Below are 23,775 nucleotides of genomic sequence, written 5' to 3'. Positions count from 1 at the left end.
CCCCCTTCCCCCTCTTCCTCATTTCCCAGGGGCCTGGAAGTCCACCCATTCTGGGCTCTGATCCCCTTGAACAAGTCATCAGATAGCTCTAGAGCTCAGTTTCCTCTTCTGTGGGACCTGCTAAGAATACCTACCAATGCACCCACGTGGAGAAACATTCGGCTAAACAACCCGCTTTCAGGATTACTGGTGCTAATAATAACAGCTACACTATCCAGACTACTGTGTGCTCCTGGCAATGGACTCAGCATAGTTCTGGTTTTCCGTCTCAGTCCTCACATAGTCCTGTGTTGGGTAGGCACTAGTAGTTCCCTCATTTTACAGATGAGGAAACTGAGGCACAGAGAGGTTAAGTCATCCAACCAAGAGCACACAACTGTAAGTGGTCCATGGCTACGCTCTTAACCATTGTCCCACACTTCCCCAGCACTCATTGAGTTCTCAGTAAATGTCTCCTCATGGACCCTGTGCCCCAGGTTTACCTCCATCTACCCTCTGTCCACGAAGAGATGAGTGAGTTGCCCATGACACAGATTTGACCCTAACTCCCCCTGAATAAAAGGCTTCCCTGATGCCCCAGTGTTTTCAGGAAGAAGCCAAGATCCTCAGCTAAGTTTCAGGGCCCTCCATGAGCCGGGCTATACCACCCCAAGCCATATCTCCTGCCACCCCAGAGATGCAAGCACCAGCCAGAGTGATCCTCCTCCAGACTACCAAGATGCCAGGCTTGCCTTTACAGATTTGATTCGCTCTTCCTGGAATGCCTTTCTCCTCCTTAAAGGTGTCCCCAAGGGGTGCCCTCTTCCGATCAGTCTTCATGGGTATCTTTGTGCCATGAAGAAATATGCCAGCTATTTCTTCTGCACCTCCAGCTATCACCCAGGGTCTGGCAGAGGCCAGGGGCTCAAACAAGTGTCTGAAGGCTCAGAGAAGACAGGGAGTGCCTTTGGCCCTTTCCCGGAGGACTCCGAGACACGCATGGGTACCAGGCCTGGCAGAAAGCCCAGAACTCAGTTGGGCTTGGTGGCTTCAGTGAGAGCTGAGTAGCCACAAGACCTGGGATGTTTGTTAATTGAGCCACGAAGAGTTGTGTCCCAGGAGCCTAGAGCTCAGGGTGGGCTTGCTGAGCTAGCTAGGGGAGTGGCTGCTTGGGGCTCCCAGAGCCCAGCTGGTGTGTCAGGACAAGGCAGGCTGGAGGCGGTAACTGAGCTTCACACCTGCCACTGATCTCACTGAGCTGACTCCTACAGGCACAAAGTCCTGCTGACTCCAGTTACCAATGATTACAGCTAGACACTTGGGTGTGCATCATCCCAGGGGGGACTGAAGGAAAAGGGAGGAGGGCAGGGAAACCACTAAATGGAGGTCATGTTATTTCATTTGATCCTCACTCGAAGACGCTGAGTATGGAGAGTCACCCATTTTACCACTGAGGGAATGAGGCTCAGAAAGGTTGTATAACCTGTTGAAGGTCACACAGAGTGTGGAGGAACAGATCTATGGAAACAGCATAAACCAGTAATTTCGATCCAGAGTCAGATCTGCAGCCAGATCTTCCCAGTCAAAGTTGTGTGACCTGGGACATGTAACTTCACCTCTCTGAGCCTCTGTGTCTTTAGCTGTATTAATAAAGACTCACACTTAAGACGCACTCACTATGTGCTAGGCTCTGTTCTTTACCGATATTAGCTCATTTAATCTTCACAACAACCTCACAAGACAGAAGCCCATTTTACAAATGAGGAAACAGAAGTACAGAAAGGTTGAGTTGCCCACAAACTCATAGTTTCTAACCCAGGCTCCAGACACCATGCTCTTAGCCCTGAGCTCTCGTGTGTCTACAAAATGCAGGCCTATTTATCCAACAGATATTTACAGAGCTCCTACTACAGGACAGGCAGGCACTGTTCTGGGGATACACGAGGGAACTAGACAAAGTCCCTGCCTCTAATTGTGCCTTCAGTAGAGTAGAAGAGCCAAAAATAAAAAAAAAATAAGCAAACACAAATATAATATTTCAGATGGTAATAGGTGCAATTAAAAAAAGCCACTAGGTAAGGGGACAGAGAGTAATGGGAGGTGGGTGGTCAGGGAAGGCTTCTTGGAGGAGGTGATATGTAAGTGATTTGAGGGAATAAGCCAAAGAAATATCAGGAAGATAAGGGTTTCACGATGAAGGCACCACATCTGTAAACCCCCTGAGGCTGGAGTGGGTGAAGGAAAAGGTGGCAAGAGGAGGGGTTGAGGGATGGGTGTCACCTCATGTAGGCCTTGAAGGCCGTGGTAAAGACTTCGGAGGTAACAGTACCCTCCTGTACACAGGCACTGTTAAAGGGTGTGGTGCACATGAAAACGGGGATGTAGTAAGTGCCCAGTGAAAGGTCTCCATATTTTTTACTATTCCAGTAAAATACACATAACATGAAATTTACCATTTTAAAGTATACAGTTCAGTGGCACTGCACACAGTGTTGTCCAGCCACCACCAGTACTTAGTTCCAGAACATTTTCTTCACCCCCAAAGGAAACCTCGTACCCATTAAGCAGTCACTCCCCACTTCCCCCTCCCGCTAAGTCCTGGCAACCACGAGTCTGCTTTCTGTCTCTCTGGATTTGCCTATTCTGGATATTAATATAAATGGGATCACCCAGTACATAGCCTTTTGTGTCCGCTACTCTTATTTAGCATCGTGTTTCCAAGGCTCATTCATGTTGTAGCATGTACCAGTACTTTATTCTTTTTTATGGCTAAATACTATTCCATTGTATGGATGCACCTCATTTTTGCTTACCCTTTCGTCAGCTGGTGGACATTTGCATTGTTTCCACCTTGTGGCTGTTGTGACTGGTGCTGCCCTGAACATGCCTGCACGAGCCTTTGTTTGAATACCTGTCTTCAATTCTTTGGTTTCCATAGAATATTTTAATCAGTTACCATTTTAATTAGAATGATTATAACACCTCTAATTTCCTCATCAGGGCTGCTAGCTTCGCAGCCACCTCCAACCGCCTTCGCAAAGGCAGGGTAGGGGGTGGGGGGCTGGATTCCGCTCCCCCCTGCCCCCCCTCTTCTCTTCCCCTCCCCGGAGCCCTGGCCTGTGGCTCACCCGAGCCCCTCCCGCAGGTGTTTGGCGACGTGGACCAAGTGCGGATGACCTCGGAGGGCTCCGACTGCCGCTGCAAGTGCATCGTGCGGCCGCTGAGCCAGGCGGCGTGCGGGCGCGTGCGGGGCGGGCGCGCGCGCGGGGAGGACGTCTACACGGTGGAGACGCTGAGCTCGGGCTCCGACTGCCGCTGCTCCTGCACCGCGCCGCCCTCCTCGCTCAACCCCTGCGAGAGCGAGTGGAAGCTGGAGAAACTCAAGAAGCAGGCGCCCGAGCTCCTCAAGGTACACTTTCTGGGCTGGTGGTGGGGACGGGATCGCCGCCTGGATGAGAGCCTAGCGTGGCCTGGAAAAGCCCGCGGCGCCCAGGCACCTGCTGTTATCCCATTTCACAGGTGAGGAAACAGAGGCCCCCTGAAGGGAAGCCGCTTCTTGCCCAAGGCCATTGGGCCAGTAAGGGATGGAGGCAGCATCCTTGGGCCGGTTTACCTGAGTATGTAGCCGCTTACCGTGTAGTCCAGTGTTTCTGTGTTTTACCCAAACCAATTCATCTCTCGGCACCCCTACGTGGCATTTTAAATTTTGTGACATTTTATTGTTTTTAATTAGTAATAATACTTCCCATAGTCAAGTGCCGCCTGCACGCCAGATGTTGCGCTAAGCTCGTTTTACAGATTATTCCTCTAAATTCTTAAATCATCCTGTGGAATATGGGATCTTTGTTCTCACTCTATAGGCAGGAAAAGACAAATGGGGGTTTGAAGAGGTTAGGTCACTGGCCCAAGCTCTCACATAATGACGTGTAGCCTTAAGTCTGTAGCATACTGGATGTGAGTTTTGCACTCACACCATCCCCGCCCCACGCCAAAGGCAGATTAGAAAGAAGCACCAGCTCTGGGGGACACAGTACAGGCCATGACAAGACCCACCACCAGGACCCATGGTGGGGACAGGCATGTGCAGGTGGGATCAGTTCCCACAGCCAGCCAGGCACCTTTGCGCCATTCATACCATGCTCAGCTCAGTGCCTGGTGGGGCTGGAATTTGAACCCAGGTCCTGCTGGGTCCAAAGCACGTGTTCTAAACCACAGTACTCTCTTGTCTTCCTTTTTGCAATGGACCAGATAATTTGGTGCTTTTGAGAGTACTTTTTCTTTTAAAATTTCTTCCAAACATGTGGGTGTCAAGAATTGTGAGGTTGACTGAGCTGTTACCTACTTGTAAGCTAACAAGTTAGCCTGCCAGTTTCACAGATGCTGGCGGAAGACACAAGGACGTTATCACTCAGAGCAGCCCGAGTTTCTACATTTTCTTGCCCTGGTTCTCCCACTCCAATTCCCACAGGGTGATGCAGTGAGGGCCAGGTGACACCTGCACACACAGTGGGGTGTTTTTCAGAAGAGATGTCCCAATTTAGGGGATCCAAATCTTTTATAATGCATTCGGAGCATGCCTTCCCTGCTCCAGAAGGAAACACTATCTCTGTTCCAAGGCTGTTCACTGTACGACACGATGGCCTGGAACAAAGACAGTCAGTGCTTCTGCATGCAAGACATGAAGAAAGCAAGAGACCCATAAAGAATGGTCTCCCAACATTTGGCTAAAAGTGTTTTCTTTAAATTTAACTTTAGTTTTATTTAATTTAACTAAATGGATACCAACACTCTCAAAGTTGGAGGGGAGGTGTTGAATTTTAGGCTAAGTGGCCTCTTAACAACTTGGCAGTCCCTGGACCACACTGTCTCCTTGGGGCCTCGCTGGGGCCCTGCAGACTCCAGGGACTGAAGTCATAGGTCAGGCTTTAGTTACAGCAACAAATCCAACTTCTGCTCAGTCCACTTCTCAATAACTAAATTACTTCTCAAACTACTGGACAAGAGGATACTCAAAACCTTTTAATAAAAGCTGGCTAATTTATTCCTTACCACAACCCTTAGGAGAGGGAACTTATGGTCCCAACTTTACTTGTGGAGGAATCTGAGGCCCGGAGAAGGATTGTGACTTGCCTACGATCACACAGAAAGAAGTTGGCAGCACTAAGATTTGAGCTCAGGAATTCTCTGCTGTGCCCTCTTGCCCATGGGAAGGGGTCCCTGGTGCACAGCAGCCATGGGGGGGTTCAGTTGGCTTTATAGGACTGGAGTGGGGGGGGTGGTATTGACAGCAGGTGGGGTTGTAGGAGGAAGAGAAGATATTCTGCCTCATTGACACCCTAGGAACAGAGGCAGGTACCTGAGGGGTACCCAGAGATCCCCAAGAGGAGAAGGGGGCAGGGGAAGTATGACACAGGGCTGAGGCCTCTACTATTTGGCTTGGCTCTCCCTCCCTCAGCAGGAGGCTCTCTGTGGGCAGCCCCCAGGAGAGGAGGTTAGAGGAAGGCCATGAGGGAGGGGGATAGGGTACACTTGCCTTATACCTGACCCTTGTCCCTACCCATCCCTTCTCCTCAAGCTAAGAAATCCAGCTGTGATTTGGCCTTAGTTGCTTGATTCTGCGTAGGAGTGAGGGAGTTCCATTTCCCCTTTCTTGGGGGAGGTTGGCTGCAGGAGTATACCTCTCACCTCCTCACACCCTTCCCTTGAACACAAACCAGACATAGCCCCACCCTTGAGGAATCCCCAGTCTTGTGGGGACACAACTCCTGACCCCAATAATGACAGTGTGATTGGTGCTGGGTTGGGAATGTCCCAGGCACCGTGGGAACCAAGAGGAGGAGGGAGCATCAGAACTGGGCTTTGAAGGATGTGTAGGAGTCCCTCAGGCAGAGCAGAAACAAGGGCATTCTGGGTAAGACCAAATGGAGTGTGTGTGGCACAGGATGCCTCCCTACCCCCTCTCTGCTTCAGCTCCACGAGCCATCTGTCGGTGTCTCTAACACAAGGTTTCTCAAACTATCTATGATGAAAAAGCAATTGTTTTAAAAAAATCTATCAAGAACCAATATTTTCGTAAAATCCTCTACAAACGAATTCTTAGAAAAATGAAACAAAAACAGACGCACACAATACAAGTCCAATGTTTGATTATTAAGAATCAACAGATATAAAATTGCTCTGCCAAGTGCTGTCAAGTCTATAAAAGCTCTCTCACTTTTTATAATCGTTGTAACACAGACTAGGAAGGAGCAGTTTGGACCGGCGCTGGTCCGCAGAACACACTTGGAGTAGCACAGCTCAAACACACCATGGTTCTTCCCACCTTCAGCTCTTGGCACAAGCTGTTCCCTTGGCTGGAATGCCTTTCTCCTGCCACCTTCGCTTCCTCAGCACTCAGCTCAAACTAAATAAACTTCTTCCCTCGCAGACTTGACTAATCTGTACCCGCTCCCAGACAGGGTCACGCCTTGTTGTGAATGATCTGGGCACCTGTGTGTTACCGTCTGTGTTCCCGACCCGGGCACCTCTCGGTGACTCTCTGCATTCCTTGCCAGCCTGTGAAAGACCATGAAGCCTCATGTCTGTCTTGTTCATCACTGTCCTTAGTGCCTGGCCCAGAATAAACACTTGCTGAGGCTGAAGAGGGTAGCAGGGGCAGATCAGGGAGGGTGCAAACGCCAGGCTCAGGAGATGACAAGCCGCACGTGGGCACTGGGGAGCTGCAGGAAGCTGTCCAGTAGGGGAAAGACTCATGGTCATAGCTGAGCTTTGAGAAGCCAATTTAGTTGGCCATGAAGCCAGCAGAGTGAACCTGGAAGGTTCCCATTTAGACCCCTGGTCAGGAGTCATTATTGCTGATATTCATGAAGCCCTTGCTTGTGCTCACTCTGTGCTGAGCCCTGTCCAGACATCACTTCTCACAACCCTGTTGCCCCATTTCACAGAGAAGGAAGCTGAGGCACAGGAGAATCTATGTGCATGGTTCTCAACTTGTGCTCCTCCAAGCCCTCCAGGTACCATGCAACTTCACAGCCTGATCAAGGTAGTAGGGGAGCAGGAAGGACTCAGAGCCCTACTCCTGCTTCCATCAGAGTCCTTGCCCCCTTTTTCTGTTTTAGAGATCCAAATCTACTCAGAGAAAAGCTCTCTGGCTTAAAACGGCGTAAACACCCCTGGGAGAGTGGGAATAAAACTGTTTTGGGAACAGTGGGACACGGCCAGACAGGAGCGCTGGCAGCCCTGAGAAGTGCTGCAGGGCTGGGAGTGGGGCCGTGCTGGAGGGTGTGCTGGAGGAGCTGCCCTGCCCGAGAAGCCAGGAGAAGCAGATTTCCCAGCAGCCCCTTGTGCCAAGGTGTCCCTGACACTGTTGCTGGCATCCTTGCCATATGGAGGGAAATGTCATGTCCTGATGAGGTGTGACGGGGAAGGGGAAGAGGAAGGGCAGCTATAGAGAAGAGCCCTGGGCTGGGCAAGGGAGACCCAGCATCTGTTACTGATGTGTTGTGCAAGCCCCCCCTTCTTTCTTGTCCTCAGTTTCCCCACCTGAATACCAAATAGGAGCAGTAAAGCATGTTAGGAAAGAGGTTTGGGTTTTTCCAAGCTGGGTTCTGCTCCTGGCTCCATCATTGAGCACCTGGGCGGCGTGGGGCAGTCACTTCACCTCTCTGAGTTGCTGCTTCCCAATCTGTACGATGAATATAAAAGGTGCCCAGACCCTGTCTGTGCTTGGGTCCCTAGAAGCAGACCCTGAGGCGAGTGATCCGTGTGCAGGTGATTTTAATGGAAGTGCTCCCAGGAGAGACTGGTAGCAAAGTGGGAGATGGGGGCGGGGGTGCAGGAAGGGAAGGAAGCCCAGTAGGGCTGTGGTCTCAGCCCCAGGGGATGCTGGAATATGAATGACAGCTCAGCTCGGTTGTCCCACTGGGACTAGGGAGCTGGCTCTTAGATGCTCATACCGGTCAGACATTGCCCACGGGCTGGCCCAGGAGGACATATGCTCCCAGACACTCTGGGGGCCAAGTAGTCCTTTGAAGAGAGTCACAGATGCAGGTCAGTACAGGGAGGCACATGGAAGCCAGGCCTGGGCACAAGAAAGTAGACTGAATCCCAGGGGTACGGTTGGAGCCTGCCACTACATACCGCGTGGGGTGTTGTGAGGATTAAGTGACATAGCTCATGAAAGCCCCTAGTGTCTGCTACATGCTAAGTGCTCAAAAGATGGAATCTGCTGTTTTCTCGTGATTATTAGCAGGCCAGATCTAGTGGGTGCTGAGGGCTCATGCCGGCCATTCTGACACTCCGGGGTTCTGGGGTTCTGCACTGCAGTGTGATTCCTTGCACCCTTCATGCCAGACCCTGTTCTCTGCCCTTTCCCTAACCCGCTTCCTTCCCTGGGCAGCTGCAGTCCATGGTGGATCTCCTGGAGGGCACCTTGTACAGCATGGACCTGATGAGAGTGCATGCCTACGTCCAAAAGGTAGCCTCCCAGATGGACACGTTGGAAGAGGTAAGGGCAGGGCTCGAGCCAGAGACCAGGCTGGCACAGTGCTGGGGGCAAAGGGTGGTGCCAGAAGGGGCCCAGGCAGTTCTGTCTTTCCCCTGGTGGCTGTTGAAAGCTGGACTCCAGCAGAGAGCTGGAAGAGGGAGAGGCAGGCCACAGGGTCCAGACTGTGGGGAGGAGGTCTGACAGGCTCAAGGGCCTTCAGGAAGCTGGAAGGCTGGGTAGAGAAACTGAGGAATCTGCTGTTTGTATGAAGGGGTGTGGTGGGGGCTGAATCTTGCAGTTGCCCTCAGTTCACCAAGACCAGGACCCACACAGTGCACAATCATTCACATAAATGCCACGTGAGTGGTGCCCCCCTGAGGTGGTGCATCATGGTGATGGCACAGTGACTAGCTGAACCCATGGGCGGGCCATGCTCGGGGCACCTACCAGAGACAGAGGTACTGTCGGTACCAGAGGTACTGAGTGTCTTCTCCTGGTCAGAGCAACTGTGCTGGAGGGCTGGGCAGGCAGGTAGGACTGCCCCCCCCCCCCAGGATAGGGACAGTGCTGGGTGAGCATAGGGTTCCAGGCTGCAGGTTCAAGGTTTGCATCTCTGCTGGCATCGCCTGGCCTCCGCCTGTTTCCTGCATCCGGCCTCTGCTGGAAGCCTGGGGATGTGCAGCTGCCAGGAGTGGGGCGTGGAGGCTTCCTTTCCCAGCTTCCTTTCCAGAGGGAGGGGGCACCTGGGCATCCTGTGCCCCTGGGTGGGAGATTAACTCTTCACTAACCCCAAGGTTGGGGTCACAGTGGCTTTAATTATTCAGAAAGTATCTGGTGAGTATCTACTATGTGCCAGGCCCATGCCAGCAGGGGAGAAAGGTAATAAGGATTGAATTTCTTCCAGGCATCAGTGTTTCCTGTGCACTTAGTACATGCCAGGCTATCCTCTTGCCAGCTCTACAGTTATCCTTTGACTTTCCCTCTTGTAATCTAAGGAAATTAACTCACTTCACATAACTGTGAGCCAGACACTCTGGAGGGTAAGTCTGCTGGCCCCGGAACGAATCAGAATGATTTCCACAGCCGCAAAGAAATTTTTTTTTATTATTTTTCTGTTTTGCATTATCTGTGCTTTGCTTCTGTTCACTAAATGATAATTCTATGAAGAAGAAAAAAGGTTTTTTTGCTAACCTGGGAGGAGGTGGAGAGAACAGCCTGACTCGGGAGGAGCTGGCTCCCTCTGCCCTTCCCTTTCAACAGAGGTTCTCAACCAGGGGCCATTTTGATCCCCAGGGGACAGCTGGCAATATCTGGAGACATTTTTGGTTGTCACAGTTTGGGGGAGGTGGGTGGTGGATGCTATTGGCTTCTAGTTGGGTAGGTGCCAGGATGCTGCTAAACATCCTATAATTAATGCACGGGACGGCCCCCCACCAAACACAGCTGTCTGACAGATGTCAGCAGCGCTGAGGTTGAGAAACTCGCCTTACACAGTTTGACTTCTGTCTTCCCTGTGATCTAGTTTAGAACTTACTTTCTTGTTCTTAGTGTTTCTGATCATCACCCTGATATTTAGTTGTTACTGTGATAAAGATCTTCATTTAACAGGCAAGGAAACAGGCACAGAGAGGTAAAGTCACTAGCTTAAAGCTACTCAGCCAGGTAGTAGAGAGCAAGGATTCGAACCCAGCTCTGTCTGACTCCTGCCTGCTGCCTCTCGGTCCCTGAATCTGTTCACACCCAGGGCTGACTAGACATAAGTCACTGGTAGGTTATCTTCTCCTCTGTGAAAATTTCTGTCAATGAGATTCTGAACTCATAATTTTGATGCTCTAGGGCTGCACAGCAAAGAGGTGCTTCCCGCATCTGATTGTAGTTTCTCCTGCTTCAGCTGAGAAGTAGACAAAGGAATTCCACACATACCCTAGACCTGCTGGGGCTTTAGGGACCTGGCGCTGATACCAGGCCACCCAGCTTTCCTGAGTCCTGTCCAGTGGACAGGGTCAGCCTGGGCAACAGCCCAGTGACAGGGATCCCTGGCTTGGGGGATCCATAGAGAGAAACATGGCCATTCCAAGCAGTCCTGTTTCCAGAAGAATTTAGAACCAAGGGCCATGAGGGGGTAGTTGGGGGCTGCTAAAGCCAGGCAGGTCCCCAGCAAGGGGGAGACAGGGGGGCAGGAGCAGAAACCTAGGAGTAAAAGTGGGGCTCAGTGCTGTGGGAGGAGCCAGCATCACCCTGGAGAGAAGTTGGAGACTCAGGGACCAGGAGGGATCAGAGTCTCACCCGTCGCAAAACCCCAAAGAGTTTCATTGGTTGAGCATTTTATTAAAAGAAGGTATTTATGGATTGTGTGTGAAATTAAAAGGCAATTTTAAAGTAGCAAAGGGTTGGTAGCAACTTAAATGGCGAATTCCTGGGGACTGGCCGAATACATTAGGGCCAGTCCCTACGCTGGCAGAGCGTGCAGCCGGGAAAGGAACGGCGGGGACCGAGCACACAGACCTGGGAGCGCTCTCGAGGGCGGCTCAAGGGAAAAAGCGCAGTGTTAGGAATCAAAAGGCCATCCATGGCAACTGGCCGAGAAACAGGAGTGGGAGGAAAACACTTTTTACCCCCGTTGGTATCTTTTTAATTTAGTACTGTGGACATATTTTATCTGTTTTTTTCATTCATTCACTTTTTAAATGCAAAATAACTACAGGGTCTTTTAGCAGCGTGCTTTATTCCGGCCACGCTCGCTGGTGCTGTCCCTGCTCAAGGCGTGGGCAGCAAAGCCCTATGGCGGGGGCCCCGGGATGAGGGCTGGGAGGCTGTCAGGGGAGGCTGGAGAGACCTCCGGTGCGCCCCGCAGAGCATCAAGGCCAACCTGAGCCGAGAGAATGCGGTGATGAGGGAGAGCGTGCGCCACTTCGGCGAGCAGCTGAAGCACTACGAGAACCAGTCGGCCATCATGATGAGCATCAAGAAGGAGCTCTCCAGCCTGGGCCTGCAGCTGCTGCAGAAGGACTCGGCCGCAGCCCCCGCTGCCGCCCCAGCCCCCGGGCCCGGCAGCAAGGTGCAGGTGAGACATGGCCCTGATTACGGGTGGGCCTGGGAGCACAGTGTGCCAGCACCTCGGCCCTGAGGGCCAGCTGCGTGGGGTCTGGGGCTGAGGGCTGGCACAGCTAGAGAATCCATGGCAGGGCGGGGTGCAGAGGGTGCCTGCTGTTCAGTGAGCACAATCAGCAAGGCGAGCCGGGAGCAGGCGTGAGGATCCAGCCCGGGGGTCTGTTCCCCGAGCCAAGCGTTGGGCAGAATTCTCATTCCCATTTCCAAACTAGTGGGGACAAGGTCATAGAGATGACCCTCCCTGCCTGGCCCTGGGAGACCAGGTCTGCTGCAGGGAACCACTTCTAGCCTCCCCTGCTGTGGCTGGGCCCCTGGCTGGGTCAAGCCTGCTCAGGGGTAGATGGGCATTGCCTTGGGGACTCCTGCAGCAATCCCGTGACATTTCATGTTCAAGCTCAGAGAGTACAAAGTGAGCAAAGGCTTTGTCACCAGGCACAGCCACACTTGACATGTAACACCTTTGTGCAAATTTGACACAGGCCCTCCTCCAGGCAGACACACTGCAGAAAGGGCTCTCCCTCTGGGCAGATACATTAGAAAGAGTAGCCCTCTTTGAGCGGACAGATTATACAAAGGCTCCTTCCTTTAGTCGACACTCACCAGGGTGTGTGGCTTGGCAGATAGCGTAAGACTAGATTTCAGCCCCATTCATGCCCCTTAGGCCAGTCACCTGCCTGCGGGACACAACCCTCGCCACTCACATTGGCCTTGTTTTTGGTGAGGGGCAGATGAAGGGAGCTGATGCTGTAGAATCCTGCTTTGAACCTGATTTCCTCACAGACTTTAGCTCAGTTCATCCCATAACCACCTGTGAGGAGGGATGAGCGTCGCCCACCTGGCAGATAAGGAAATGTGGGCCGCAGGGAGCGGGTGTCTGCGCTGGGACCAGAACGGGTCGTGTGCGTCTGCCGAGCCCATGCCCCTCATGCTACCCCTCGGCTTCCCGTGCTGACGTTGTGATGATGGGGCCATTTTCATCTGCAGCTGGGACCACCTAGATGCTGGTAGCGCATGGAGGAAGCCTGGAGCTTGGCCCGGCGCTGGCTTTCTGCTTGTTCGCCTGCCAGTTCCACAGGCGAGAATGAATCATGGGAGGTCTAGATACTGTACTTGCTGTATCTCCCGGAGACTCTGCCTAACAATGGTTGATGTCACAGGCCCTGTGTTCTTGTGCCAAGCCAGCACCAAGGCATTTAAAAAGAAGTGAAAATAACAAAATTAACAAAATGTTAGAAACTGCATGCCCTACAGGCAGTGCCTCAGTGACCACCCATCCCAGTTGTGCCAGTCAGCCCAGGACTGACGGGTTCCCCGGATGCAAGACTTTCAGTGCTAAAACTGGGAAAATTCCAAGCACACTGGGATGAGATGGCCACTTGTCTAGGGGCCTGAGAACCTTTCCTCTGCCTATAAACAAAGACCAACGAGTGAGAGAGACAGATAAGAAGCTGACCTAGTGGTCAGCTCCCTGGGGAGGTAGCTGCCCATTATAGTCATCCCCCTTCGGGGAGTGTAGAGGAGTTAGGAAATGCGACAGGAATCTAGCCAATCAGGCTGGCCTTCAAGGCTGCAGGGGAGCTAGAGAGCTGAGTGGGGAAACTGAGGCACACCCCAGTCATGGATGTAGCCACTATGGGAGGAAAGCTGTCACTTTATGAGCACCTGGGATGTCTGGCCTAGACCAACACGACCACTTCCAGCCCCGACATGCTGAGCCTCCATGACGCCTCCCACAACATCCCTTCTACCAGCCCCCAAGTCTGAGATTTCCCTTCTCTCCCAGGATACAGCTGGAGGGAAAGGCAAAGACCACAACAAATACAGCAGCGTGCAGAAGAGCTTTGTAGACAGGGCCCTCCCCAAACCACCTAAGGAGAAGCTGCTGAAGGTGGAGAAGCTGAGGAAGGACAGCGGCCAGGGCCGGTTCCCCCAGCCCACAGCCAAGCCCCGGGCCCTGGCCCAGCAACAGGCGGTGATCCGAGGCATCACCTACTACAAGGCGGGCAGCAAGGAGGTGACCGAGGCTGGTGAGTTGGAGGGGGTTGGAATCTTGGGAAGCGGGGGCTTGCTGATGGATGGCCACAGCCCAGGGATCTCCCACAGGGATCCAGGGCCTTTTCTACAGCCCAGATTTCAGCTCCACTTGGTGCCCTTTGCTCATGCACACAGTGGGATAATATCCCCTTGTGGGGTTGTTGGGGATGAAATGATATAATCAACACAATGGGCCACTCAGTTCCTTTCCAGTATTCACAGCCATCTCCACCCTCACTGGACTTTTCCTCCTTCATTCAATTTGCTAAAGATCTACTGTGTACTTGCTGTATCGCCCAGAGAGTCTGCCTAATACAGACCTCCCAGACTAGTGGGAAAAACCATACCCATGACCAGGCAGCTGCCACAGGTGGAGCGAGAGAACACAGGAGCCACAGCCAGGCTAGGGTTCTGAAAAGTGACATGGGCCCTTTGGGGCACCTCATGTTTCCAGACTGGACTTGGAATGGATGGCCTTTCCAGCACCTCCCACTTCTTATCTCCCCAAAGGAGAGCCCACAGACACCTATATTTTTCCTGCAGCCCCTTGCAGGGTCACAGTAAAGGACAACAAAGTAATTAACTGAGAAACAAGAAACTAAAGTTCCAAGAGTACCCAAATTTCTGGGCCATCCCCACTGGTGTGACTCCTGACTCTTCCTCTGAGACTCTCTGCAGAAGCCTGCTCTCCTCTGATGTCCCTGAGAACATCCCAAGCCTGCTCCCCTTTCCAGGGTCCTGCTGACCACCTCCTCCAGTGAGGCCCTCTGCCCAGCCCATGTCCAAAGGGGCTAGGAGGTGGAACTGTGAGCCACCTGTCTCCTTCAAGAGCTCCCTCATTCTTGGGTTCAGGGGCCTCTTCCCCCAGCCCCTGGTGCCAGCTCCTGGCCCTAAATCCTGCCAGCTCAGCTTGGCCCTGGCACAGAGCCTCTGACCCCTGGCTGGGACACTGACCAAAAACAGCTGCAGGCATCTGACTGCCAGCGAGGCCTGTGGGAACAAGCCCCTGCCCTGGCAGGCTGCCCAAGCCAGGCCCCAGGAGGCCCTCAACTAGATGGTGTGCCCCCATTTCCAAGAAACTCCAGGGGCTTCCCCAACAGTGGGATGTGGGTAAACCTTTGTGCAAAAAGGAAGCCCAGCTGGGTGAGGACAAGAAGAAATCAGGTCACTATCCTGGAGTCACCCCCTGGGGCCACTCCATTGCAGCACCAACAGGGCCATTCCTTCACCCCGGGCATCAGTTTTCTGAGTACTCTCACCCAGTGTCGCCCTTGACCCAGGTGAGGAACCAATCTCAGAGGTGAAGTGACCTGCTCCAGGTCTCGCAGTGAGTTGTTGGGACCGGAACCCAGGTCAGCAGGCTGCAGAGCCTGCCTTAGACCCCTTCACAGCTCTGTCCCCAGAGTCGAGGGGTCTTTGTCCCCTTCTGCATGGCATTGAGTCTTTCTGCCTTCCCTACTCAGACCCTATCCACCCATCCCAGAGAATAGTGCAGGTCAGGGATGACCCAGAAGACTCCAAACCAGGTTCTGCAGACACTGAAAAAGTCTTCCTGTGAGCAAAGCCCTTGCCAGCAGGGGTGGGGGGTGGGGGTGCTGAGGAAGCCGAGAGGTGAGAGATAGGAAATGAATGAGGGAACAGAGCAAAACAGAGACCTGGGGTCCGGAAGGTGACGGGAAGCTGGCTGCCATTGCCCCTCCCTGCTGGAAATGTCATATACTAGGTAAAAGAAACTAGAGGGTGGGTTCCAGGGGGCAGGACTGGGAGAAAGTCTGGAGATGGCTTTCTGCCTCCTGGAATTGAATCTAGGAAATGAAATAATTGGTACAACGTGTTTGACGCTTGGCAGGGAAAAAGGTCTCGTATTTGGTAGAATGTGTGCAAATGTGTACATATTCCTCTAATCAGCACAACAGCCTAACGTGGTAGGCATCGTGCCTCTCCCGTCACAGAAGGGGAAGCTGAGGCTACTCAGCTGGGGCCTCCGAGCCGGTGTGTTGACCACGAAGCCCACTTTTCCAGGCCTTTCACTCCCCAGGCCTCCCCTGTCCGCTCCTCAGGGCCCCAGAACTGGGGGCCAGCTGGCCTGGGGAGGAGCCCGGGGAGCAGCAGGTGCTGCTAGGATGTGAGCTCAGGGTCTTCTCTCCACAGACAACGCCCTCAAGGGCACTTCCTGGCTGGAGCAGCTGTCGCCCAGGGAGGAGGGCAGGCCACCGGAGGAGCCCAACTCTGCAGAGCATGAGGAGGCTGGGCCCAGGGCCTCCGAGGGAGCAGACTTGGCCCCTGGCACCACCCCCTCGAAGCCAGCTGCCACCCCCACCCCCACCCCCACCCCCACTCCCATCTCCAGTCTGCTGCCCACCGAGCTGCCTTCACACCCAGAAGTCCCCAGGCAAGGTGAGTAAGCCTCACGGGGTCAGCAAACTGCTCCATGGGCCAAGACCAGCCTGCAACCTGTTTTTCTACAGCTCTCCAGCTGTTTTTACATTTTTAAAGGGTTGTAAACAAAAGAAGAAAATGGGATAAAAGTATGTGGCCTGGAAAACCTAAAATGTTTACTATGATCCCGTGCAGAAAAAGCTTGACAACATTTACAGTGAAACAGGTAGTATTTTCAGCAAATTCTTCTTAAAAAGTCACCCAGAATCTCACCATCAAATCCAACTATTTTCACTTCTTTATTTCCTCTGTCCAGTCTTTGGCTCTGTTTTTAGGTCCATATGTGTGGTTTTTGGCTTGTGCCTTTTGGTAGAAATCCTCCTCATGAAATCATCAAGCCCCTCCTTCTGAAGGGCATCTTGGCTACCCGAGATGGCAAGCCATCCTTGGTCCCAGCACGCACCGTTTTTAGGAATCTTTCCTAAGGGTCCATTGGCAATTCGGACAACAGCTGCCGCTAAACTGGTTTCCTTGCAACCTAATTCTACTGTCAGAAAACTGGACATAATCTAAAGCTCTAACATTGAGGGATCTGGTTTAATAAATTCTAGGGCACAGCTGTTAGGTGGCCTGGTAGAACCATGAAATAACATCATTAAAAGGCCATTTAGCCCGGCAGGGTGTGGCTCAGCGGTTGAGCTTTGACCTAGGATCCAGGCGATCGGGGTTCGATTCCTGATCAGGGCACATGCCCGGGTTGCGGGCTCAAACAATGACTCTCTCATCATTGATGTTTCTATCTCTCCCTCCCTCTCCTTTCCTCTCTCTGGAATCAATAAAGATATATTAAAAAAAAAAAAAAAAAGGCCATTTAATGATGTGAGAAATTGCTCAGTGGGAGGAAAAAACAGGAAACATGAAACTATATTCAGAAGAACCACAGTTGATTTTTAATGGGTTCTTAATATGTGTGTGTGTGTGTGTTTTATTGATTTCAGATAGAGGAAGGGAGAGGAAGAGAGAGATAGAAACATCAATGATGAGATAGAAACATCAATGATGAGAGAGTCATTGATCAGCTGCCTCCTGCATGCCCTACACTGGGGATCGAGCCGGCAACTTGGGCATGTGCCCTGACTGGGAATCGAACTGTGACCTCCTGGTTCATGGGTCGATGCTCAACCACTGAGCCACGCCGGCTGGACAGAACCACATTTTTTAAAAGTATGTCTGCATGACTGTGCATGTAAAGAAAAGGAAGGGAATGCAACATGCTGGAAAATTTCTTTGGATGATTTTTATTTTCTCCCTTTCTAAATGTGCCATGGTGGTTTCTTGTTTGGGGTGTGTTTTTTTTTTACAATGATCAGACATTGCTTTGATCATGAGGGAAGAAAAAAGGCTTTGAACAAAACATCAGGAAGGATTTAAGTTAGATCAGATAGTGTTCCCCGGACTGTTGCTCTGACTCGGGGCCTGTGGGTCTGAGTACCAAATGCTGCACCCCTTGCTCCCCGTAGGCAGAGAGGCCAGCTGTGAGGGCACCCTCCGGACCGTGGACCCTCCTGTGAGGCACCATAGCTACGGGCGCCACGAGGGAGCCTGGATGAAGGACCCCGCCTCGCAGGATGACAGGATCTACGTCACCAACTACTACTATGGAAACAGCCTGGTGGAGTTCCGCAACCTGGAAAACTTCAAGCAAGGTCGGGGACCCTGGAGACAGGGGCGGGGCAGGGTGTGGGTGGCCTGGGGAGAGTCCCCCATGGAGACTTAGCCCTCCTTGCCTTTTGGTTTCCTGTGGTCCAGACTTCCCCAGCCTGGGCTGCTCTGAATGGTCAGCCACCCCAAGGAGGGGAGTCTGGGGGCACACCCTTGTGCTGGCACCGTGCCAGGAGCTGCCCCAGCAAACAAGATGGACATGGCCCTGCCCTCATGAGTGTAATTCCCTGTCAAGGGAAACAATACTTAGAGTTTCCACTAGTGCTTATTATATGCCAATCACCCTGTGTGAGTCAGCGCATGTTATCTTTATAATCCAGGAGGTGGGGGTTATCACCCTGTTTTACAGGTGAGCAGGGCCCCAGGCCTTAGAGGAGCTGCAGGTCTGGGCAGAGAAAGACAGAATTTTGGTTATCAGATCTGGGGCATGGTTGGGGGAAGGGGTCATTTAGACGTGACCCACGCTCCCGAATTGCACAGTCTTAAGTGGGAGGCAGAGTCTTAAAAAAAGAATTTGAGTATAGTATTAGAGGGAGAGCTCAGGGGCCTGTGGGAACCCTGCCTGGAGATCAGGGAAGACTTCCCAGAGGAGGTGATGGCTGAGCTGAGCCCTGGAGGAAGAGCAGAAAGGAGAGGGAAAGGCATTCTAGGCAGAAGGCCCAGTGTGTGCAAAGGCTTGGTAATCAGAGGAAGCGTGGTGGCATAGAAGGGAGGTGCAGGGAATATAATGAGAGAGTGGCTGAGGCGGGCCTTGGGTCTCACATGAAAGAGTTTGGATTTACCCTGAGAGTTGTGGTGTCACAGGGTACCACCTAGAATAGCTGAAGTTCTTCCTCTGCCAAATAAAATTGACCTTGTCCCTGTGTCGAGGGGTGCACAGGCTGGCTTGGAGAAAGCCAGTGAAAGGTGCCAAGACAATGGGTTATGGGAGGCCAGAGGAGAGGCCCTCACTCAAGCTGAGGAGGTCAGAGAAGGCTTCCTGGAGGAGGTAACATTGGCCCAAGGCTCTGAAAGATAAGGAGGCATTCCTCAGGAAGATAGGATGGGACTGGCAGTCCAGACAGAAGGAACAGCATGAGACAAAGCACAGAGGCCGGCTCCAGCCTGTTTCTAAGTCCTGGCTGTGCCGCTCCATAACTGGGTGACCCTGAGCTCTGAGCAAACGGGACACTAGAAGTCCTTCCTTTATGGGACTGCTGGGATGGACGACTGGCCCAGCTCCGGGCCCGTAGCACACTCAGCATCCGTGGCTCGCTGGGCCACTCCGAAGCCCTGGGCGGCCTCCCCGTCCCTGGGTGGGCCGAGGGTTGCCCGGAGGCCCCGGTGTGACCACGTGCCCTACACACACAGGCCGCTGGAGCAACATGTACAAGCTGCCCTACAACTGGATCGGCACGGGCCACGTGGTGTACCGGGGCGCCTTCTACTACAACCGCGCCTTCACCAAGAACATCATCAAGTACGACCTGCGCCAGCGCTTCGTGGCCTCCTGGGCGCTGCTGCCCGACGCCGTGTACGAGGACACCACGCCCTGGAAGTGGCGCGGCCACTCGGACATCGACTTCGCGGTGGACGAGAGCGGACTGTGGGTCATCTACCCCGCGGTGGACGAGAGCGACGGGGCCCAGCCCGAGGTGATCGTGCTGAGCCGCCTGGACCCCGGCGACCTCTCGGTGCACCGGGAGACCACGTGGAAGACGCGGCTGCGGCGGGGCTCCTACGGGAACTGCTTCCTCGTGTGCGGCATCCTGTACGCCGTGGACACCTACAACCAGCGGGACGGCCAGGTGGCCTACGCCTTCGACACGCACACGGGCACCGACGCGCGCCCGCAGCTGCCCTTCCTCAACGAGCACGCCTACACCACCCAGGTCGACTACAACCCCAGGGAGCGGGTGCTGTACGCCTGGGACAACGGCCACCAGCTCACCTACACCCTCCACTTCGTGGTCTGAGTGGGGACCTGCACTCACCGGAGACGAGTGGCAGCGGGCACGGGGGCTCTCCGTAGCGACCTCTGCGAGGAGCTCCAGCAGCAAATATTTATTGGGCACCGGCCGGGCTAGGTGCTGGGAGACCGCGCAGCCAGTGTAAAGCCGCCTTAGCTCCCGGTGGAACAATCATCGCTTCCACTTGCGAGCACTGTGCCAAGAGCCTCACGTGCACTAACCCACTTCATTCTCCCAACAGCACCCTTGGAGGTAGAGATAGTTAAGCCCATTTAACAGGTGAAGACACTGAGGCTCAGAGAGACAACATCCCTTGCCTAAATAGCCTCAGTTTGGATCAGGCAGGCCCTGCGGTCACAACAGCCTTATTTTACAGATGACACCTGACCATGCTGTCCCCTACGTCTAGCCCTCTCCCCTCTCTCCTAATTTCTCACGTTCTGGCACCTCTGCCTCCCTTCCCAGGGCTTCTGAAAACCAGAGGCCTTTGGAACCACTGCACCAATGTTGGGTGGAGGCCAGGCTCTGTGTGCCACCATAGGTCCCCGTTCTGGCTGAGCTGTTGGTGGCCCTAGATTTTGGGCCCCTGGGCTAATGTCCTCGCTCCTTGGCTTTGGCCAGCCCTCCCACCCTACCCCACCCGCTGTCCAACCACATTCCAAACCAACATGGTCACCCATCCACTGAGCAGAAACCACACCCCAAGAAGAAATACCAGCCCCCTGTTCCAAGTCCCCCCTCCCTTCATACTCAATTCTATTTTCTCTTCTTCATCAGTGCTGTCATTTGTTTCTGCAACAACAGCTGAGAAGGCTGCAGGCAGCTGCCTGCCAGCAGCGACTCTACCAGGGCGGGGAGCTGGGCCAGGCCCAGAGGCTCCCTCTCCACCCACAAGAGCTGTCTTTGGCCACATACCCAGGCCATGGGACTGCTCCCCAGTCCCTCCCAGAGCCTTTGGGCCTGGGGTCTACCCTGTCCTTTCACGCTGGGCATTTCAAGCTACAACATATATGCACTCAGGGATACCTCCAGGTCAGCCATGAGCGAAACCCTAGACCCTCTTCTTTGTCAGTCCTGACCTGGTCATTTTGTGGGATGGCCCAGCAGTCTCGGGGGCTAGGGAAGGCTGAGATCAAAGCAATCAGGTCCAGGGGAGGCATCGGACCTTCTGGTTGCAGGGAACAGCCAGAGCCCTTCTCCTGGCTTCAGAGATACTGGTGCCAGGCCGCCCAGAGCCCAGGACTTGGGGCTGACGCAGCACCGGTGGGTCACCCCACCTGGTACTGCTGATGGCTCCGTGAGCCTCAGATTCAGGCAACAAGACCTTCAAGCCTGCCCCTCATCTGCTTTGGAAAATTTTTTTTAGAGCTGGGAAGACATTGTCCAGTCCAACTCCCTGTTTCACCAAAGAAGTAGGCCCAGAAAGGTTTAGAGAGTGGTTCAGGGCCACACTGGGGACAGGATATAGCCAGTTTCCTTCCAGAAGGTCTTTGTCTACATCTTTTACTCTCCTGACATAGAAGCAGCTCTGCCTGGGAAAGCGATAGGCTACCCAGCACCCAAGCCGTCCCAACACCTCTGAAGGGTATTTACTGCTGATCCCTACACCCCCAGACCCTGCTCCCCTCGCTCTGGTTCATGCCAGCTCCTGGATATCTGTATATTTGAACACCCAGTTGTCATGTTAGGAAATCTAGCTGCATACCTAAGAGTGTAGGGAAATGCATTTTGTGCAGAATACATTTCTTTGTATCATCAGGTGATTTTGTATCATCAGACACTGTCAGGTGATGTTGTTTTGTTTAAGCTGTAACTCACCCCTGACATAAAGGGGAATGATGGCGCCCAGCCGAGCAAGGCCTGACTCATAGTGGTGGACGCATCCAGCCTCCCCCACCCAGCCATCCGGCTCCACTCACAGGCTCTTCAGGGGGCTGCGTTTCCCTTGACCCAGGGTGTGGGTTTTACAAGACTGTGTCTTTTATGATATCACAGCCCAACCATGTGAGAAGTGTTCAGGCTCCTCTTTCTCCATTAATCTGAGAAAAGGGAAAGTGAGAATGGATTAATTTTGAAAAATTAAAGGACAAGCAAAATTGTTGTCTGGAGAGGTGATTCTGGCTGCAGCCTCTAAGTACTCACTGAGCCCCTTCTGTTTTCAGGCCCTTGTATGTGGCTTATGTGGTAAGAATAGTTATTCTCCTCATTTTACAGATAGTCACACTGCAGGCCAGAGAAGTTAAGTCACTTGTTATGTCGGCAGCTAAGTGGAGGGCCAGGTTTCAAAATCAGGTAATAAACCATCTTCATTGAGCATCAACAGTGTGCTAAGCATGCCATGTGCATGTTCTTGCATCTTCACGACAATAGAAGGTATACTCTGAATGTGCCCATTTTACAGATGAGGAAACTGAGGTGAAGGGACTTACCCAAGGTCATAGAGCAGCTTAGTCTGTGGCAGAGTCAGGGTTTCAAGGCTGGTCAGTACATTTTCTTTGCTAACTGTGCCACTCTAGCAGCAGCTTCAAAAATGTGGCCAATGCTTTTATTCAGTGTGACCAGGCCACAGACTACATCCACACATGAAACCCAAGAAGAAGGTTGGGTTCAGCTTGTAAAGAGTCTTGAATGCCAAGCCAAGGAGTAACCCCCTCCAATTACATTTGGAACAAAGTTGTGTATAAATTAACAGAGGAAAGAAAATTCTAAGGCAATTGGGTTTATACCAAAGCCCTAAACTAACTCTTGTTAGGAATCTTGTAACCAGTCATGTTTTCTGTTTTGCTTTGACCCCTGGGAAGCTCAAAGTAAAATTTGTGATTATTTTTAACAATCGTACTGAGTCTCCCACTGGACTCTGGCTTCGTTCTAGCTTCCTGCTTTTACTTTAGCCTAATGTCTATATTTTTATTCGATTGTATTTTATCTGTTTTTGTAAGTTGCCACAATACCTTTTTTGCAGCAAGGTTGCATATACCTAAATAAATACATGATCAAAAGCTTGATTTGAAAGTCATGACTAAATGTTATGGTCTACATCATTATCATAACACAGGCATTTAATAAGCTCTTTAAAATATTTAGTTTGTTATGAGACTTGGCCTTCTCACTCTAGTGTTGCTGGAAACTGATCTGAAAAATAAACTAGGGGAGAAGAATCCACGTCAGGATGAAAACTTGGCCCTTCCCGGTGCAGAAGAGAAGGTGCAGAGGAGAAGCGAGCCATTCCCAAGGTGTTGGGACACTGCCCTGCAGCCCCACCTTCTCCTGTGAGCTGTAGAGAGGGGTGGCATTTACACTCCCTCCCTGGGGGAGAGATAAGAAGAGAAAGAAATGCTTTCCTGGAAAAAAGAGCAGCATGGCCTAGGGGAGAGAGCCTTGAGCATCACCTTCGCCTTCAGGGGGAAATACCTGCCTAAACACTGCACCCTGGTCTGCAACCAGGGCCTCGCTCAGCAAAGCCAGCTGCGGCCTTTCTGTTCTGACGACAATCCTCTCAGCCCTGGACGTGACCGGCGTGCAGCTCTGTGCCCCAGCTCAGTGGCCGACAGAGCCAGAGGTGCAGAGTTCATTGGGCTTGGGGACCGGGAGGAGTTATCCCTCACCCTTACCAACCTGGCTGACGGTATCACCTGCCAGAAAGAGCAATGGCAATATCGGCGCGATCGGGTAAACCTAGCGGGATGGCCTGGCGCAGTGGGCGCCCAGGGAGCGGCACCTGCTGCCTCTGTTGTGACCAGTTAACGCCCTGCTCAGAAAACCGTCCAGCTCTCCTGGCAGATCCATGTCATGCACTGTGGACTGTCCAACAGGACTGTCACCCGTGTGCAGGCGACAGGGCACTGACCCGAACAGGCCTCATCCCTCCCCCTGAGAGCTCACTGGGAGCTGGGCAAGCAGGTGCTACCACCTCCACATGGTGTTCTTGGTGCTCCAAGAGCGCAGGACCCACAGGGGCTCCACGTGCCTTGCGAAGGAGTGTGGGATTCTCTTGGAGCCACATGAGCCACAAGAGCCACGGAGGGACCAGCACCTCCCAACCTGCCTCCGTGTCAGCCTCCTCTGGTCACCTCTAACGCTATGGTCCTCAAAGGGGACCTTTCTCCCTGGGACATC

The 23,775-nt window shown here is 52.8% G+C and overlaps 1 protein-coding gene across 2 annotated transcripts in view; it reads left to right on the top strand.

Moving 5' to 3' along the window:
- The window catches only part of OLFML2A (olfactomedin like 2A), a 28,272-nt gene extending 5,610 nt beyond the window's left edge, over positions 1-22,662 (top strand). For both annotated transcript variants that reach the window (XM_081151376.1, XM_081151377.1), the window contains exons 2-8: positions 3,125-3,388; positions 8,378-8,485; positions 11,319-11,528; positions 13,359-13,602; positions 15,761-16,006; positions 17,509-17,694; positions 19,061-22,662. In XM_081151376.1, coding sequence (XP_081007502.1) covers positions 3,152-3,388; positions 8,378-8,485; positions 11,319-11,528; positions 13,359-13,602; positions 15,761-16,006; positions 17,509-17,694; positions 19,061-19,665 — 1,836 coding nt within the window. In that variant the 5' untranslated portion in view covers positions 3,125-3,151 and the 3' untranslated portion in view covers positions 19,666-22,662. The remainder of the gene's footprint in view (positions 1-3,124; positions 3,389-8,377; positions 8,486-11,318; positions 11,529-13,358; positions 13,603-15,760; positions 16,007-17,508; positions 17,695-19,060) is intronic.
- Positions 22,663-23,775: the final 1,113 nt, after the last annotated feature.

This window comes from Miniopterus schreibersii (assembly GCF_964146895.1).
Source record: "Miniopterus schreibersii genome assembly, chromosome: 11".
Lineage (NCBI taxonomy): Eukaryota > Metazoa > Chordata > Mammalia > Chiroptera > Miniopteridae > Miniopterus > Miniopterus schreibersii.
This window is presented reverse-complemented; position numbering and strand designations above follow the sequence as displayed.